The sequence below is a fragment of the Betta splendens genome, chromosome 14, assembly GCF_900634795.4.
Source record: "Betta splendens chromosome 14, fBetSpl5.4, whole genome shotgun sequence".
In the NCBI taxonomy this organism is placed as follows: Eukaryota; Metazoa; Chordata; class Actinopteri; order Anabantiformes; family Osphronemidae; genus Betta; species Betta splendens.
This window is the reverse complement of record NC_040894.2, coordinates 8,049,752-8,070,073: the sequence shown is the minus strand read 5'-3', so window position 1 is coordinate 8,070,073 and position 20,322 is coordinate 8,049,752. Positions and strand designations below refer to the sequence as shown.

General features: G+C 48.5%; 1 protein-coding gene across 4 annotated transcripts in view; it reads left to right on the top strand.

Moving 5' to 3' along the window:
* Positions 1–56: 56 nt before the first annotated feature.
* The window catches only part of LOC114869057 (disks large homolog 4), a 46,307-nt gene continuing 26,041 nt past the window's right edge, over positions 57–20,322 (top strand). Inside the window, exon 1 of one of the 4 annotated variants that reach the window (XM_055514619.1) lies at positions 57–92. In XM_055514619.1, the coding sequence (XP_055370594.1) occupies positions 72–92 (21 nt within the window). In that variant the 5' untranslated portion in view covers positions 57–71. Of the gene's footprint in view, positions 93–2,013; positions 3,224–11,186; positions 11,325–18,795; positions 19,116–20,322 lie in introns of those variants that run through there. The other 3 variants (XM_029172868.3, XM_029172867.3, XM_029172865.3) reach the window with 3 other exon arrangements.

Sequence of the window (20,322 nt, the reverse complement as noted above, 5' to 3'; positions counted from 1 at the left end):
CGTCCTTGGCCTACTTCTTGGTCAGAGGCGCGTCGTAGAACCAACGGACTCCAGTTTCTGAGCGAAGCAGGATGGACGCGACATATTTGTGGGTGAGTCGATTTCACGTCTTTGGACGAGATGATTAGAACGAGGACGTGCTAATGTACATGTGTGGAGATGCGGCCAGAACTCAAGCGCGTCCGCCGGGAAAAGGTTTTTTTTTTTTTCCTCTCTGCCACTTCCTGCAGAACGCGGTATATTTTTAACAGCGTGTGCGTGTGCGAGCGTGTGGGTGACGCGTGGGCGATGAAAGGCTTCTGTGTTTAACATATATAGGCTACTTTCTCCTCATTTGCATAATTATCAATATCATGCGTTTGGGCGTTGTGTCAGTTACCGCTCCCACTGTTCGTGATGTGCAGCTGGAGAATCAGAACTCAGGGACTGTGAGGATGTTGAAGTTTTGGTGAGCGAACGTGGAAGCGGAGCCTCTCGCTGGATTGTGTAACTGTGTGCACAGGTCAGTCATGATGAGCGGATGGAGAACATGTGCAGTCAATGCTCAGTCCTAGAAGGGTTCTGACACGGACAAACACACATTCACAGACCGTTCTTCCTGCTTTGGACACTTTTGCTCAAAGGTTGAGTCTGAGCTTCAGCCAAAAGGGAGATTTTACATGTATGTGAGTGGGAGAGAGGCGCCTGGTGTCGTCACGGATGTGATCAGGGCTCATGCACCCCGCGTGATTTCATGAACTCGTTTCTGCTGGCACTTAGTCAACGCTGGCGTCGTGCAGGACACCGGAGCAGAGGAGTCGTAGCACAGAGGGAGACACAGATTAAAATAAAGTCATTCAATGACAACAGACTCACATGCAAATACTATTTACTGTATATTAATTCATGGATCCCACTGAGAGTGAACGCCCTCGCCCTGTCATTAAAGTGGGCATCTCCCTCTTCCTTTCATCTCTGCACCTTGTGAATTAAACGCAGTCTGTCAAAACAGAAACGGAGACACACTTCTGCTAAACGGACCCGTTTGACAAACACCCACTTGATTTGATTTACTCTGATAAACTGACGCAGCCTTTAAACAAGCTGAGACTTTGTTTTCCAACACAGTACCGTTGCAAGACAAGTGCATAAAACAAGAACCCACCATTTAGAATGAATGTACAGCATCATTATTTTTGTACCATGAGTAACTTGAAAACCATTGTCAGGTATTTTGGAATTCAAAACTTCATCTACCTTTGCAAATAATATATTTATTATATAAGTTATTTGTTATAATGTACAAATTTCCTAATGGATAAAAAACATCTGGCCCTTTTGATAGACTTCTGCTGATTCATAATTGAAAACAAACTAAAGTCCTCTCTTATCAGATCAATCTTCTCAGAGAAAAAGCTCGGTTGAAGGCTTTAGTCTGGAAATGCATAATAAATCGAGTTGTCGGAAGGCATCAAGAACCAGTGGGAGTTATTAAATCTTACATGAAGACGGTGGAACACTGGAAGCTGAGTCTGTCACACTGCGCGGCGCCGCAGCTTCTATGACGTCAGATGATCGGTTCGTTGAGTGGAAGGAAAAGGCACGAAAATGAGTCAGAGAAGTGACCAACAGGTATGTTAATAGAGAGGTCATAGGACCGGCGGTCCGTGGACGCGCGCATGCGCTTGCTGTACTTCACTGTACATTTCAATCACAGCCTCTAAACCCCCCCGGGAGTAAATGTGTGTTCATTATGTAGAACTGCTTTACTGCTACGCCGCTGCTTCGCCAACCTGGGGTGCTGTAAACGCGGGGATGCAGTGGGCTGCGTGGTGGACGTGGACAATAATAGGGCTGATGATGTAAAGGCAGCGACGCACGCGCCCCCCCTGACGCCTCACGGTGGTACAGTCCACTGTCTTAAAGGCAGAGCGCCCGGATGGCGCTCAAAGCTTCCCTACACCACGTCCTAGCTAGCAGCTAACAGCTAACACGATGAGCCAAGGGGCTGTGAATGATCGATTCTGGACAATCCAGTCGTTTTATTATGATTTATGTGTGATGTAGTCGAACAGTCCACTGGATCGTTCCTGCTGATCGCCGCCCATCACACGCGCACGAACGCATATTGCTGCGCCCTCACACAGGTTTTGGTGCACAGGTGTGCGGAACGCAGCGCTGAGTTCCTCCGGCGGCCCCGTGCATTCCGACGGTGCCGTGTGACAACAGCGAGCCTCCCCGTTGCCATGGCAACAACTGCACCACTGCTAAGGCAACAGCTGCAGAGTGCCACAACAAGCGGGAAGATCTTCACACGTTATTTTTTCCTTTTCCTTTTTCTTTTTTTTAAATCTCATCGTTTCTCGTGGCCCCCTCTTCAATGGCGAGAACCCCCGTCGGGTTCTCGTTCTGCGCTCCGCCGTCCTTCAGGTCGCTCTCGCGGTGCTTCGTGTTCGCTTTCTCCATGATGCATATGTAATTCACACTCTCCTCCTCAACACATTTTCTTTCGGTCTAATTCCTTCTGTCTTCACACACACGCGCACACACAGGCGTACTCGCGCACTCACTCACCCACTCTCCCTCCCGTTCTCTCTCTCTCTCTCTCTCTCTCTCTCTCTCCTCCTCTGTCCCCTCCCTCACTTCTTCCTCTCCATCCTCTGCTGTTTTTCTGTCTTATTCTGTTTTCTCTTTTTCCCTTTCTTTCCACAGTGTGAACCTCCCACCCCTTCTTCAATCCCCTCCACTCTGCTTTCCACCCATCTCCATCCTCCCTCACCTCCATCTCTCTTCATTTCCATCCCATGTTTTGTCTTTCTTTTATCTCTCATTTCTAAACAAAAAAAACCCTCCTGATCTCCTCTCACCTTCCCGTCTTTCTCTCTCCCATACAAAATTCCGAGACCACCCTCTCGCCTCTCCTCTCTCTTCCCTTCGCTCGCTCGCTCGCTCGCTCGCTCGCTCGCTCTCTCCGTTTCCCTGTGGCCCTCCCCCTCCCTCTTCACGTTTCCCCCTCCCTCCATCGTCTCTTTCCCTCGCTGGTTCAGTTTAGTCAAAGAAGAGATTCACGGAAGGAGAGAAAAGGGGGGAACGGCAGGACGAGTGTGAGAGCGCAGGAGTGGGGCAGGCTGGGGAGAGGGGTGTGGGGTCTCAGCCCTCTGTCGTGGGGGGTTGGGGGGGTTGAAATACACCCCAATATTTTGTTCTAAGTACCATGGACTGCCTCTGCATTGTGACTACAAAGGTAAGCCTATCTGTTGTTCATACTCTGGTGTGTGTGTGTGTGTGTGTGTGTGTGTGTGTGTGTGTGTGTGTGTGTGTGTGTGCGCGCATGAGAAAGAGCCAGTGGCTGCACAACTGTGTCTGTACAAAGGGAAGCTGTCATGTGTCACATCTCGGCGTAGCATCTCCGTGTCGTTTCGCATGGCTCGCTGTGTGTCCGACCGTGTTCGGGGGTCCGTGCGCTGATGCCGCTACCTGAGCACGCGCCCGCAGCCGGATGAGCCCCTCTCCCACTCCCGCGGTGCTGGGTGAGCGTTTGAACCGGGGCCGGCTGACCCGCGCGCACGTAGTGGAAAGCGGGCGCGGGGTCCGCAGGACGCGTGCGCCTGTCACATCAGGCCGAGAGATGCGTTATATCACACACGTGTGTTGAGCGTCAGCGCTCAGCCTCCACGGAGGCGGTGGAGGATTCGGCTAATAAAACCAAAAATAAACCCGCTTTGATGTTGGAGTCCACGCTCACACACACACACACACACACACACCGGGGTCAAACCTGTCACGGTTCACGAAGCTACAACCTGTTCGAGACCCTCGAAGCCCCGGCGGACGCACAAACTGTAGCAGCTGTGCTCCACTGCAGCTTCTGGCAGGAAGTGATGACAAGGAGTGGGGAAGGTGTAAAATCCACACACTGGAGAACAGGTGACAATCGGCCCCCCGTCACGTTATTCTGGGTCCTGGTACTGGAGCCGGAGTGAGTGCAGCAGGCCCTTTCAAACGCATTACATAAATTTGTGCTTCGCTGTGGCACATTACATTCATTTGCTTATCAAGCTCTCAGTTTCCTTGGCAACGGAGATTATTGGTCAGTTAAACATAGACAAGTAGGCGCGGTGAAATGAGCAACGAGATCGAGCCTCGCACACTGGAGGTTTACGTTAAAGTACATTTTCTGCTCATGATACAGAGATGGAGATCAAAGCTGAATTTCCATCTCACGTCTTCAACTCCTTCAACTTTCAATGCGCCGGCCTGTTCTCGTTACCTAACGCGGTGCAGTGTGACAAAGTGAGAAGAGAAACAAGGGAAATGTCAAGGTTTCTCCGCGCAATCAGTCCCACATGCATCTCCTTTGCCTTTGAGTGTGACTCACTGAGTTTGCTGGAGAAAAGAGGCTCGCCGCGAGTGAAGGACCACAGTTGGTAACCGTGCATTTCAGCGCACGCGCTCCAGGATCCTGCGTAGCCGTCAAAGTGAGAAAAGACTTACTGTAAAGCTGGCAACGACGGGCCGAGGATTGCCAAGAAACTGCGAGACAGATGGTCAGTTTATAAAAGGGAAAAAATGGAAAGTTAATGCACAAAAGAGCATAAAAGAATAAAGTGGGCTGAGACGCGAACGGGCAATTTAAAGCGCTCTAACGACCATTACAGGTGAGAATCGCAGGATTCCATCACCAGAACCGGTGACTAAATCATTACACAAAGTGGACTTGATTAAATAATAACAGTAATTAAATCGTGATTTGGTTCTGCTAGCAAAAACCAGAAACATCTAGTGTAATGGTCCAAACACACTGCACACGGTGACCAGGAGCTGAAACAGAGTGAGTCAACGTCACGTTGAGCCGCGATGTCAAAGTTCCTGCTCGTCTTCCACAGTCTGCTCCTTTCTGCCACTCACGTCTCCTTATAAAGCCAGTCTAGGCGTTAGCATCGCTCCACTATGTAACAGTTGGGGTTTTAGCCTCACTGATGAGTCAGTAGCGCGGAAAGAGGACACCTTTGGGAACACAGTCAATAAAAGTGAAGATTGTGACTGAGGAGCCGTTTGCAGGATTCCTCTGATTGCATTAGTCACGGACCTCAAACAATGCCTGACTTCTACATTTTCAGACTGAATTCCTGCTCTTTTATTGTTAAAAATCAGGATAGAGACCGACTCCCTGCAAACGTGCACCGGAACCTGCCGTTTAACAGAACCGCCCACTCTCCGACTTGACTAATAAACACTAATCATCCGCAGATGATTTCGGAGACGCCGCCAAACGCGCGGCGTGCTCCTTTAAATGTGAGTTATTAAAGTTTAATGGCGGCAGGCTGCATTGCAGGTGAGCAGTGTGGCTTGTCACGGCGTAGCAGATGATGGGTGAGCAGCCTCCTGGGTGAGCTGTTCCCTGACACCCACATGCTGGAGAGCAGGTTATGTGAAACGGCGCCGCTTCTCGCTGCGAGTTCTGCAGTGTGGGTGAAGCCACCGCGAGCCGGCGGGTGACGAATAACCGCTAACAAAGCACAACAAGTTAAACTGTCCACGCAGCACCCAGCTACAAGGCTGTAAGAGCGGCATCGAGCTGGAGATGGAACAGCTTTGCGTCCTCTAATAGGAATAAATGGTACCAGCGACAACAGGACGGTTTTAATCCTTTGAGACGTTTCAGGAAATAATTACAAAGGGATTTTTTCATAATGCTAATATTATTTTTACAAAACTGTCAACCTTTGAGAAATTGGAACACTTGAGAATGTATCTAATTTCTGAAACGACGCAGAAACACACACAGAATAATAGATTTTGTCTCCTGCACTTTTTAAAAAGCTTATGTAATTTCCTGCTCCTTCCTACACTCAAATCTAAGGAAAAATAAATAATGAATTGCAACATACGTACGGTAGCAATGCATCATACAGAAGAGCCATTACATAACACTTGGAGCTGCAATATCAGGGCATATCAGCTCGAGGAGACGTCACAGGATTTATATTTGGTTGCGAGCTTGACAATACCTTTGACTCTGCCTCCCTGCACGGCACTGAGTCAGAGAAAGACGGTTTGATGTTTAAGAGGCAAGAACAAAGACGTGAGGAGAGAAGGGACGTGAGCTCTTAAAGCGCGTCTGCTGGAAAATGACTGCACTGAAGGATGGAGTGTGTGCATGTGCGTCCCCCGTGTGTGGAGAGCAGGCTAGCGTACGTAGCATGTTCCTGCTAACTCCCAGTGCCTTGCTCTCTATTCGCTTGTCTCACGCTCCTTTGATTATTGCTCTCTCTCTCTCTCTCTCTCTCTCTCTCTCTGTGTCTCTCTCTCTCTCTCTCTCTCTCCCAGCGTTGTCACCCTCGTTCCACTTCTCTGCTCTCACGTTTTTCCCAATACCACAATTTTGTCGTCCTCTCTGCCTCCTTCACCTTCGTGATCCCCCATCCACTCGCCTCCTTCCGCCCTCCCTCCCTCCTCCCCCGTCTCGTTTTACCCCCTTTCCCCTCCTCTCCGCCACTCTCTTACCTCCTGCCCTCGTCTTGAGCACTTTCGAGGCTTCCCTAGTCAGTGCTGCAAATAAATTATACATCTGACACGATGTAGGCAGTGTCAGCAGCTCCGTGTGCTCGTTACCGCCTTCAATGTATGGCTCTATCCCCGTCTGTGAGCATCTCCTCCGTTTTTGTGCCTGTGCTTATTGTTTGACATATCTGAATATTTACATCATATATTGTGTTGAGCTTCCAGCTGCTCTAGTCCAGTGGCTCTCTAAAAAGTCTCCACTTACAATTGAAACACCCTCCTCACAATTCCTTCAGTTCAGCTGTGTATTTGCCAAACTGTGCATTGTGTGTCTGTCCAAGTGTGTGTTATATAGTACAGTGTAGTGCGAGGATTAGTGAGTGGAGAGCTCATATGATCTCTACTCAAGGGAACAAGAGTCCATAAGGCCTTTGTATGCAGCCGCACAGACACTGATCCTGCCAAGTCGCCCCCAGGGCACCGTGAGCGGAGCGAGTCCTGGCCCGGTGCGAGTCTAAGGCCCCGACTGCGCGGCTCCAGAGGCTCCAGAGGTCCTCGTGGTCCAGCGTGGCGGAGACCGGGAGGCGGATGCTCGTCCTCCACCTTCGCCGGCCGGAGAAGCGTTGCGGGCGAACGTGGTCAGCGGCGGCTTTGTGCCGCTCCCGAGCTCGTATTTCACCACTCACCCACACACACACACACACACACACACACACACACACACACACACACACTCAGCCGCTCTCCCAAAAGAAAGCCGCACACCTACATGATCAGACAGAAGCGCAGCGCGGCCCTGCTCCAGCGCAGTTGGCCGCGCTGGGGGGTTTGAGCGCAGCCCTGCTCGAATTAAGGAACGCGTGCTCGGAAACTTCTTGGAAAACTTATCAGCAGACGGAGGCGACTGCAGCTGTGTCGCTCCTTTTGTGTGTGTGTGTGTGTGTGCGGTTGCCATGCGGTTGCCGTGAATGCGGCTGCAGAGGTTCCCCCAACATGCAGAGTTGCTGCAAATTTGACATCATTCGAGCTCCTCGCTGTGATAACACGTTGCTAATGCCAACCCGTAGTCTTTCAACTACTTTATAATACCCTCCACCCCCACCAGGAGCCTTAGCCAGCAAGGAGGCTGTTAAGAGCTTCTCTTTGTCAAATGCACACAACACAATCTGTGCCCCCCTCTGTTCTCTTCACTCTGCTCTCCAGTCTTATCTAGCGAGAGGATGAGCAATGCCTCCTCATTTCTTATCAATCCACGCTGGAATGTTTGGATATTACTGAATAATTTCCCCATGCTCCCAGTGTGAAGAGGACATGGGCTCATTCATTATCATTGTTGCTGCTGTTATGGGATATGAAATTAAGATTTCTGTTTTTCTTGAGCTTGATTTTTCCACTTGGGGAGGAAGACGCTTCTGATACGTGATCTGCTGCTGGTTTAGAGGTCAGCACCAGAATCGATAAGTGTATTTCACATTGTAGAGGCGGCTGCCGCCCTGTTTACTCGCTCCGCTGCTTAATTCCAGTGTTTCGACTGTCAGCATCGCTGTCCCTTCTGAAACTGTCCATATGACAGGTGACAGCTCAGATCCATCATGGGATGCTGGGGCTGGAGACTTCGTCTCACATTTAGTGAGGAGGCTAATGGTGAAACATGAGCCTGGTTGTGGTGGACCGGCGAGCGCTGTGCTGCTCTGACACAGGACAGAAAAACAACAGATTTATGTTACCAGACTGACAAATAACAGTATGGATGGAAAGACAAAGTGTGCTTATGAACGGGGACAGATTGAGCAGCAGACACCGCAGGTCATCTGTTCGCCAGGACATCTTGTAATGGGATCGTATATGATGTGAGGAGAGTGCCTATCGCTGTATGTATGAGTCCAGCAAGAGGTTGGAGGAAATGTAAAACACGAAGACAGAACCGACGAGGATGCTGGTGTTGGTATCGATGTGAGCAGCGCTTGCATTAGCCTTGCAAATGGGATCAGATATTCTTCTGGTGCTGGGATCATATTTTCAGAACAGCACACAATGACACCTTGTGGTAAATTGTTAAACTACAGCACAAGGCGTCCATGACAATCTGGTTTAGGGATAATATCAGTTTTCCGCTGCTGGCTTGTGCATCGACCGGATGCTTGGATGCTGCTTGCTGTTCTATTAGCCTGGGCCCTACAATTAATACATTACGTCCGGAGTGTGTTTCTATCTGCAGTTTGTACAGGATTACTGACACTTTGGGTCATTTACAAGGGTTTCCTTCACAAATTCACATTGTGGAGGGTTTAACCACCTGTTTGGCAGAGAGCTTGGGACTCCCCAGAGTAGCGGTCAAATTTGAATTACATGGTTTCTGTCTCTAATGATACACCTAAATGACTACTACCGGGAAAAAGTCCGCATTTGAATGAAAAATTCAATGACAGTGTTAATGACAGTGTGAGCTCCAAACACTTCACGCCGCAATGTACAAGTGCACATATTTTGTGTATTTTGTTTGTCTCTAGCTTTTGTATCTTCATGTTCCCCTTATAGGTGATGTCAGTTGCCTAGCAACCAAGCAATCAGGGCCCGATTGTTGCCATGACAACATGGCAGGGGTATCATCATGGAGAGAACAGAGATGAAAGGCGGAAGGGAGGGAGAGAGAGAGAGAGAGAGAGAGAGAGAGAGAGAGAGAGAGAGAGAGAGAGAGAGAGAGAGAGAGAGAGAGATAGAGAGAGAGAGAGAGCCCTGCCATTGAAGGGTGTTGATAATGTGAAGCCCACAGTGTTCAGGTAGGAGGATGATCTCTGTGTAGGCAGCAGCCGAGAATGCTCACAAATGCAGAAAATAGAAAATTAACGCTGGCCGTTATGCAGCTGGATCCGCGGGTTCCACGGCGTTTGACACCGACACGAGCACGAGCCTCGCTCCAGATGGAAACGTCACGACGGGCTCCACTCGTCTTTAGTCACAGACAGTGGAGCTGCGGTCCAGAGGGCTCTAGGCCCAACCTCTGCAGGTGTCATAACCCATCCATCACCCAGCAGCCCAGTGTAATGCAGTGCAGCAGGGTCATGGTGCATTTACTCTATTTATCCCCTTGCCTCCCTCTTAATACACTCATAGGCAGACAGGGACGTGGCCAGGGACAGAAAGAACAGCAGCTTCACCAAACAAACCTCATTACAATGCCAATTAAGCTGCTACATGGATCAGATTAGACATAGAATTATATTTATTGTGGATGATGACTGCACTGATTGAATTAGTGCTACAGTACAAACTAATGTTGTTATTGTAAAAAACTGTGTCCAAGTCCAAAAGGCCGATCGTGAAAAGTACCAGTAACATGTTACAGATGTTGTGATGATAAATGTAATTCACTGTCTGATCTCTGGTCCACGAAATTCAAAAGCTGAAACATCTGCAGTGATGATGTCTTTGTTTATAGAAACTAATTGGTAAAATTGATAAAATAGAGAAGTCCTTCCTCCACTCAGAACTATATTTATCCATCTAAGGACATAGGGAAGTAAAGCGACTTTCATGTTCCAGTCAGAAATACGTTTCATGTGACAAAGACAGAGCATGACTAATTCATAACCTTTAGGGAAAACAAGAGTGAAAACAAGAGTGAATTGCATCCACTTAAATAAATATTTGATCCATTTACAGAGGTAGAGCACCGGCCTAACAGCTCCTCGCTAAAAGTAGACGCAGCAGGTTCAGACGCATCCGCAGTGTCGCAGGCTGGACCTTTTTATTGAAACCGTCAAAATCGCTGTTTCACAAATGACACGTTTCACAGAATACCTCGGATCGCTGCAGATGAATGGAACCTGCGCTCGGCATCTCCTTGAGAACTGTGCGTCCGAGCGCGTCTTCGTCCCGTTATGGCAGGAATGCCGTAACGCGTGCGGCTGCAAGGGAGCATCTGTGGCTGGTGTCAATTAGCAGCGCCACCTCTGGGTGCATGTGGCTGTATTCATGACTGGAGGGACCGGTTCTAAGGCAACGCTGCCCAGGGGCCCAAAGGCCCTCAGCAGCTGAATTACTTGCATCTAAGGAAATATTACAGTATATTTTCCAAATGGTGAAAATTTTGTATTAACTAACTGAATAATGACATTAAGGAACTTAAGCCTGGAAGCTAAAGTATTTTTGCCGTCCTGCAGCTTGAGCAGTTGAAATGCTGCTGATAATTAGACCTAGCACCTCAGAAATTAGCATATAGGTCACGGATAAAACACGAGCCGCAAAGAGATAAATATGCAATTACATAATGGTTGCATAACTGGGGAAATCTGTGTCAAAACCGCGCGCGTTGCACAGAACGGCCCCGGTGTTTAGCCTTTCGCTGGGGCGCGGGGCAGAGAGCCGGGTGTGTGTGTGTGTGTGTGGGGGGGGGGGGGGTGGGGGCTCGGACGGCGGCGCCCGAGGAGAGCAGTGCACGGGCTCCGCTTATCGTCTCCGTGTCGCTGCCGCTCCTTCACTCACCGTCACTGACAAACATGTTGTATGAGTCACGGCCGGAGCACGCTGCCGCTCAGACCGCTGCCTTATATCATATCAAGAGAAAAAATCCAACATGAGCAACTCTGGCTTCCAGGAAAAAGTCTCCCTCCTCGCCTGCTACGACAAACCCCCTTCCCCTTCCCCGTCTCCCCTCCCTCTTTTTTTATTTCCCCTTCCCCAGCCTCCCATCTCTCTCTCTCTCTCTCTCTCTCTCCCTCCCTCTCTCTCCTTCTCCCCATCCCTCTCCTCCTCTACTGCGGGTGTCTGGGAGGCTGTTTTTCCTCTGTCTCTCGCTCATGAAGGGCCGCACTAAGCTCCCTTCTCTCTGCCCGTGTGTGGTAGGTAAATTCACCTCTCTGTTTGTGCCGTTCTCCTTCCTCCATCTCTGTGTTGCTGCCTCTGTTTTGCATGCTAGCTGGGAGCCCGCTAGTCGCTCTGGCAGGCTTTGGGGAGGTCTGCATCCACATCTGTGTCTACTGCATCGAATATTTTGACATTTCCGTCACCGCGTCATAGAATGAGCATCAGTACGTCTATGAGCACCGGGGTGCTTTCCTTGTGCGTGTGCTCTGGGTGGGTTTGATCATGCACTCTGAGCATCACGTATGAGCGTGGCCGGGCCAACATGTAGGTGTGTATGTGCCAGTGAACATGCTTAGGTATGCCGAAGGAGAAAACTCTGGCCGACTTGTTGATTGAAGCCTTGCAGATTCACGAAGGCAACTGTCCTCTATTAGAGCAGGGGCATATTCATATTTATGTGCATCTCTCTCCTTGAAAAAAATCCCAAATATCAGAGCGTCGTCACGGTGACGGAGGTCATTTCATTTTTAGGGTTAGAGGTGCCGGATCACCTTCAGAGTCAGACGGGAAAGAAGCGGGGTTTCCTCCCACGCCGAGGCGGCTTCGCGTCCTGTTTGCTTGTTTATGCAGCCGTACGTGGCAGTGGGAGGAACGGAAGCAGGGGCATTCCGAGATCTCCTCCCGCCTCAATTAGCCGACGGGACGCGAAGAGCGTTGAAGCATTGTGTGTGCACGCGTGCGATCTGGAAGGACCTGGCAGTGCCTGTTGTCCATGTCAGAGCTGTTCCTGCAAACGAATTCATGTGTGGATTCATGCTGTAGCGGAAGGAATGGATTATAGGCTGCAGTTCAGTCACATCACATGGATATGATTGTTTTTCCGGTGGCGAATACGAATTAAATCATGATTAAACTCATGATTAAACTTACTGAACGTAAGAGCTGGGCCCATAATAGACTTGGAGCTGGAAGAGTCCTGGTAGCAGGAGAGTCACAGCATGACGTGTAAGCGTGAGGTGCCTGGTTTGAGTCCAGCTGGGGACCCTGTTTGCATGTAGCCAGCAAGGTGTATAATTAGACCCAGAACGTGCCAGTAAAGTAGGGCAACATGTAGGCAGGAAACTGGACTAAACTGGTTTTTGTTTTGGAGTTTAGCAGACGCGGAAGCAGCTGAACCCAGTCCTGACATGTAGGTGCACATGGGCCGACATGGATCAAACCAGTTCATCGAAACAGCTTCAAAGCGACACGCACGTCCAGCGAGCTTCAGTTTAATGCGCTAATGCCTTTACCCCTAACATGCTCCTCTAAGGTTTTTGTTCTGATCCATTCACACAACTCTAAGTTTTTGCTTCGTCCGCTCCATGTGCAATTAGCTGAACTTTGTTGATAGAAACTAATTGAATGATGTGTTGCACCATGGAGCTTTATTTTCCTGTACCCAGTATTTTATAGTGCTTTCAATTGTTCTATGAGCTCATCTGGTTGTTTTTTTTATTTTATATATATTCTTAATTGAAGTCTCTGTATATTGCAGATTTTGTACATGAGGTGATCTGCAGGCCTCTAGGTCACAGTGCTATGGACTGAGCTGAGACAAAGACAGACCCGCTGGATTGACAGACAGATTAAAGTGTCACAACATGCCAGCAGCCTTTAACTCAAGGCGTCTCACCTTCTCTGTCAGACACGGAGGAGGCGGCGTCAGGGTTGTTGTTGGGCATCTACCGCGTGGACGCCACTTTAATCGGCTTGATAGTTTCGTCGCTAACGGGAGGATGAAGAGTAAAGAGTGGATCAGAACTACAGTGATTTAACAGCAAGATGATGAGTCTACAAAACACAGAGACAAACAGTGTGAATGGACTGAGGTTCATCAGAGGCTGTGGACCAGAACTCATATTCTTCACTCACTCACTCACTCACTCACTCACTCACTCACTCACTCACTCACTCACTCACTCACTCACTCACTGATGTCCAATTTACATCCGGCTGCAGAGCTTCATAATAAGATTTGAACATGAACATCAACTCCTTAACTTTACACCTGAGAGTCAGAAGTTGATGAAATAATGGGTTAGAAGAATGTTTTAGACTAAAATTAAAGCACTAGATTAACACTTTTTTAGAAAAATATTCTCACTTACAGTAGTTGTTTAGTTCCTCTGTTTTATTTGGAGAGAGCTTAAAACTCAAGAGGTTGTATTAATCACAAAGCGTTATTTAAAGCAGATGAATTCGGCTGCTTTAGTCCTTTTCTCCTTTTCTGCACCTGTAACCAGTCTAAACTAAGTAACCAAACATTGCTTGAACACAATTAAACGATTAAAGTCTTGGCTAATCAGACACACGAGCACTGTTCTCAAAATATAACTGCACCGTTCTATGAATTCACATTTTCAAAGAAACAGGCATTTTCCCAGGAGGGTGGATGAACCAGTAGCACGGGAGAGAGTGGACAGTTTATTGCCTCACTGTTTAAAACCCCCTGAGTTCCACACTATGTTATGCCCGTAAGAGAATTTGATTTCAACCAGTCTGTGTGTAACTCTCATGGCAACATGACTCGCTCAGATGGTCGTGGCCAGAGACTGGAGCAAAAAACACCCCCCAGTCAGGTCCACAGCACTTGCTGGCGCCCGGTGCCTCTGTTTTTACCATCTTGGCTGGAAGCGGAGTCATGGCCGACCAGACTGGCACCCCGCTGTGCTCCCTGAACGCGGCGCCAAGGCGTCAGCGGTGGCCGGAGCGTCTCTGCTGCATTTCATCAGAGTTCGGTCCAAAAACACGCTGGTTTACGGCGTTTCAAGTAGGAGGCCGGCTATTTTTTGACTGAGGAGCGGGGTGATTCTTCACCGGCGCACAATGAAGCTTTTATGTGTAGTGACATCACCAGCAGAGAGCTTTAACTGCTATGAGCCCACATATAGCTGTGGTCTGGGTTCAGCCGCATCGGTGCCCTCATCAGTGAAGATGGACAGGTTATGTATGGGTCTGGTGTGGAAGACAGCAGGCAGAGGATGGCTCACTGTTGTCTTTAGTGTGGGAGGAGGCGCAGAAGAAGTGACAGCGGAAGTGACAGAGGTGATGGCGGAACAGAATTAGACCTACAGTATCGTTGATGTGACACAGGAAGCAGATCATCGCTCTGTGATTGTGGTGTAATGTTCTAGTCTTAGATGAGGGAATAATAGGGCACAGAGCTCAGCTGAGCGATTTGAGGACTGATTCATCAAACAGCGTGATGGACGACCGTCGGACTTTACAGCAGCTGTTTTTGCATGTAAACTTCGCATCCTCCTGCGCTTTTGCTCCGAGGAAGCGACGGCAGCAGAGTCGAACGCCTTCGCTGAATTCACAGCACTCCTCGATCGAGCAATTAGATCAGCTGGAAATGATTTTGCTGCGAGAAAACCCGACTTTGATAGAGTTTTGTGTTTGAAGTGCGCCGGTGAGAAAATATTGAACCGAAGCACAGACTCGCCTTATAATTATGCAAACGGTGCGAAGGTAAACGCCACCGGAGGAGCTTCGGTGCACTCTGGCACTGATTCTGTATCTAGAGGATCTATCTGTCTGTCCAACAAGTCCAGATGTTTGTGACAAAATTGATCAGCCAAGATAAATAGTAACTCTAATATTGCCTAATACTCAGGTCATCACCACTGAACAATAACCCACGTAACAAAGTCTATTTTCCATGATGTTATTTGTGTATTTCCTAAAAATAATGGGTGAAATCAGATATTCCAGGAGAGACAAATCTGATATAACATGTTCCGTGTCGGTGTGAATGCTACACTTCTCACCTTGGGTGTTTTCCTAAGTAGAGCCGAGGTAGTCGAAGCGCCTCAGGAGATTCCCCATTGTGTTTGCACTATAGTTGGCCTACGTCAGTGTCAGTGCTGTTACTGAAGGCTCACTGTGCGGGAGCGAGACACATTTATTCTCCCCAATTTAGCTGGTAATTCACGGTTCTGCTTCGTTTAGATGCCGTGCTTCCTTTACATGACAGCGACCATAAATTCACAGAACGCCGGAGGCTAATGAGCTGCGCTCTCAACAGATTTGCATTCTCTTTTCCTCCCATTACAATCATATTCGTAAATCAAAAGATTTCAGACAGAAAAGGCTGTCAACGACTAACATCCACCGACCAGAACCTCCTCACTATCACAGAACATGGATCAGTCTTTGACTTAGTCTCAACAGATGCTCGTAAACTTACGCATTCCAAAAACCAACCAGCACCATGTTTTTGAACAGGTCACAGCAGCTGCTCTCACTGATAGGAACCAGCAATCAGGTAAAACTTAATATATTAAATACCCAAGTTAATGACTTGCAGGCCAGCTGTGCTGCAGAATGAAGAGTGGCCCAAAGTCTTTTGAGGTGAAGGTGGTACAGTAACATAGTGAGTCATTGGTGCATTACATGCACAGCGCTCCACATGAAATAATATGGAGTCCCTAATGTTAGACAGTCACTGATCAAATGGAGTGAGTAATTAAGACACTGTTCATTCAACAGAAATAAGAACAACACCTCAGCCTTGGCACAGACGGCTTTAGTGTTAGCGGCAGAGCACAGCGGCACCTCTCTCATTTATTTCCTTATTTTTATTTATATTCTCCCGCAGACTTTGTGAGCTGCTGTAACCGCCAGCGGCGAATGACGCCAGCGCCGGAAGCCCCGCGTTCGCAGCGCGCCTTGAAATCCTCCGCGTGTGTTGAGAAAACCCTGGCGCGCGTCCCGCTGGTGTCGCATGTGGCGGCGGCACGGGGTCCGCTTTGACTCGCGCCGTCCCCCGCGCGAGAGCGGCTAATGTTAAAGATACGCCGGCCGCAACGCCGCTAACTAGTGGACTACTTGTTAGGGCTCGGCCACCCCCTGCAGATGTTGTCATGGAAACACTCGGGCTCTTTTGGGTTCTCGCGCGCTCTCTCTCTTTTTTTCACACAATGCAGTATTAGGATGTTAATGCCATACTCAAAGCTGAAGCACCACAGTTCAGGTTTCTATGTGACTCCCACGCTTACGTAATGCCGTAGAGGAAGAGGGAAATCACTCATTACCATATATGGTACCATTAAAAACATGTGATGTGCAGCGTATGTCATTTATAGGTAATGAAATTCATTCTTATCCATCTTTATGTAATATCTCTAAGTGGACCTGAAAATGCAATTAGAACAGGTAAATGCATAGAAATCTTGAAATTATAACCTCAGATAAACCACATTATGATTATTTTTATAATTATTTGATTCTACGTACAGAAATGGCGCCTGTGAAGCTGGCGTTCCTGTGAAGAGCAGCCGTGTTAGCCCAGGTCTGACTGGATGTACGCGTGCCTTCCCTCATGCTGTTCCTGTGTCAGAGCTCAATAAATAAATCATACTCACTCAGCGACTACTGAGGCACGAACACGGACAAGTTGTATCGCTGCCCGTAAGAGAACGCTTCCTTTCTTAAATCCCCACCATCTGGGTCATTCTCGCTCGTATGAAGTATCAGCAGCGCGGCTGAGTCATCAGATAACTGGATATTGTTCGCTCCTAATGAACTTGTGTAAAGAACTTGTTTATTGACTTTGTGGAGCGCAGAGGGTGTGTGATGCCGTTTAAATCGGAGTAATGCGTAGAACTACCCTGGTGGCCTTCTGTGAGCCTGCTACTCATCACTGTGATCTTTTCCAGCGTACGGTCATTGCCAGAGACTCTTAGTAAGATGAATTCACAGCCGCAGTCAAGGACGGAGTTCTCATTTTTAGTAGGCAATATCCATGGAAACGGTTGTGGGTTTGAAATGTTGGTGCTGGTATTCGATTCGAGCTAAGTCAGAATGTGCAGTCGGACCTATTGTGGTGGAGGAAACTTTGAGTTTTGAGTTTAAAAATACACACACAGCTAAATAATTACTGGGTATTTAATAGTCATGTGTGTATATATCATATTGCTCCAGAAGTCATACCAGATTATTATTTGTATTGATTGTATTAATCTGTTTATTTACAGCTCAGGAGGTAAAACGTGTTTTAACTGAACAAGTGGCACCAGTCTTACTGTGTGAAATGATTGTTCTCACTTTGAAAGCCTGGGATAAACCTGCTGATGTGCCGGATTTAGCACACTGCAGATTTCCCAGGACATCCCCAACTCTCTGGGAGGGTGATAAGGTTAAAAAAAAAAGCCTCAGCCGCACACTGGTGGGTTTGAAACAGTCGGTGTTCGATTTGCCGGTGACGTCACGCAGGAGCGTTGAGCCCTGCGCCGCAGTCAGTCCTGAGATGAATGCACAATATTTAAATAGAGCCTACCTGGTTCTCTTACTCCACCCTGTGGGCTCAGCATGTCAGCACAGCCTCACACAGAAGCAGAACAGACGTTTACGCTGCAGGATGGAAATTTGAATGAATCTATACCCACTACTGTATTTGGTAAACTAAAATAAATATCTGTTTGGAGGATCACATATAAATAGTTAACTTTTCAAGACCCTTCAGTAAAACTCTCATCAGTAGTATTTGAGAAATTGTAACTATTTGCCTAAATGGTTTGTTTCTTGTATAAAACCTTAAGAAACCAATATTCACCAGATACCAGTTTTGATTACATAAGAATATAAAAAATACAGATAGAATTCCTGCACTAGAAGTAAATTCAGTGTGCTCAGTGTGTTTTTATACACATCTTAAATGTTTGTGCTTCTGCTTGTTTCACAGGGAGACACATGAACTTCAGCTCTCTGCAGGGAAGGGGTTTCTCTGTGAGAAAATGAAGGCAGCGGCCTATTTGTGGTATTTGGTCTTAATTTGAGAAGATGGCGTGATGGCAAAGACTGAAAGAGGCAGCAACCTGTGCGAGAAATAGCAGTTGGTTGTGTCAATCAGCAAAGCGGATACGTGAGGACATTTTGTAGTCCTCCAGCTCTACACACACACACTCACACAAAAACACACGTTTCAGAACCATGGACAGCTCCTGTAGCAACTCTTAAATGATCCGAAAGGGGGCGAAGTAATCCCACAGCAACATGCGGCAAACCAGACTGATGTGGCTCGTGATTACTGTGGCTGATGGTTACTAATTCCTACTTCGAGAAGAATGGTGTAGTATGTAGTATTTGTACTTAAATATACTACTAGAAATGTTCGAAGTAATTCAGAAACACGGTGGGCGACCGGTACTTTCGCTTCAACCTCATCATTGCCCACCTTCTGATTCCAGCTGCGCCTTGAGTAGAAATTTTACGGTGAATCAAATACGCGAGAGGAAGAGAGAGAGAGAGAGAGAGAGAGAGAGAGAGAGAGGTGGAGAAAGAGAGATAGCGAGATAGGGAGAGAAAGAGAGAGAGAGAGAGAGAGAGAGATAGCGAGATAGGGAGAGAGAGAGAGAGAGAGAGGGAGAGAGAGAGAGAGAGAGCACAGTGCAAACCGCGACCAGTGCCAATCCTTGTGAACGTGACAGACAGGGCGACGCTTCAAACGTGACAACCATGCATGATCTGAAGTTGCATAAATACACGCTCGGTGGACGCGAGTCCCGCTGCGGTTCCGTTTAACCGGGCAGCCCGCTCATTACCCGGGCATCTCTGGCCTCCTCCCCCCCGCTCGTCTCGCCTTGCGCGACTCTCGTCAAATTGTAACGTGGAGTGGAGTGTGGCGGCGGACCGACGAGCTGTGGTCTGTGCTGCGCGTGCCGGTGTGAGGCTCTGGGCTGATGTCTCTGCCTGTCAGGAATTTAAAGTGTCTGTCGCCGGTCATGTGCCAGTGTAAGGTCATCTGCAGTAACCGGACCCTGTCTCTCATGTTCGGGTGTAAGGTAAGGCTGGGCTGGTGGGTGAAGCACAGCGTGGGCTGTTTGTCCGTGTGAATGCGTAAAGTGAACGAGAACGAGGCCTCTGTGAGGGATGCGCGTCTTTTAACGCGTCGGTTGATCCGTGCGGCTCGTTCGAGCGCGCTTTTCCCCGGTAATCGCTCGTCTTCGGCTCCCGCGCCGCTCCTCGCGCGTATCCACGGCGAGTCACCTTTTACAACACGGAGCGACCCGCGTTTCCCACCCGCGCTCGGACGTCAGTGGGCTCCAGTTCCCATTATCGCGGAACGGGCAGCGTCCGGCCACGCGCCGCTATTCGTTCACAGCGCGTGGAGCGTCCATCACAGCCAAACGCGTCCTTATCCGTGGGGTAGGTCGTGCTAAGGTAACCACACGATTCAACAAGCTGAATTAAACACCCGGCTCTGCTGGAATGCAAAGCAGACAGCATGCGATGCTTGTGACCTTGGGAAATGCACTTTTGTTGCTCAGGGCCTCTTCATCATTCATCATCAGAGACGTCGGTCCCCGTCTGACATCAGGTAACGTGGACAGTGTCCCCGCTGCTCTCTACACCTCAGTGATGATCAGGAAGCACAAACAGCCCGTTGTGTCTCACCGTGCGCCAGCGTTGTGCTTCTGGACGTGCGATCCATTTATTCATTCATTCATCCGTCCTCAGACCCCCCCCCCTCTCTGAGCTTCAGGTGTTTCCAGTGTAGCAGCCAGCTCAGCCTCCCCCTCCACATGTCACCTAGTCTGTTAGCTCTGCAAAGCCAAGTTCGGCTCCGCAACGTTCAGGCTTGTGTCCTGTTCTGTCCTGTCCTCACTATTTGACCCACTTTAGCAGCATGTTGATGTGATACTATGTTCTAGATGTCTGTTTTTACGCTAAGTGAGACCAGTTTCCTACATTTAAAAGGCACTGCTGGGAAAAAATGAATATTTATATGTTGTCTGTGTATCAGTGTTGCGGCTGTGAACATCGATTGTATTAGGAACGTTCGTTCCATGCGTCCCCACACCAAACTCACATCTTGCTTATATCTCTGCAACTGTCTTATGGAATAAAATCCCCTCCCACAGATTAATGTTGCCTCCACAGTCATCGAGACCAAACACTGAGGAGCAGCAACACAGCAAATGTTTACTCTGTATCTTAATTAAAATAATTTAAGCCCTGCTTAATGTATGTAACACTGCGTTCAGGTCA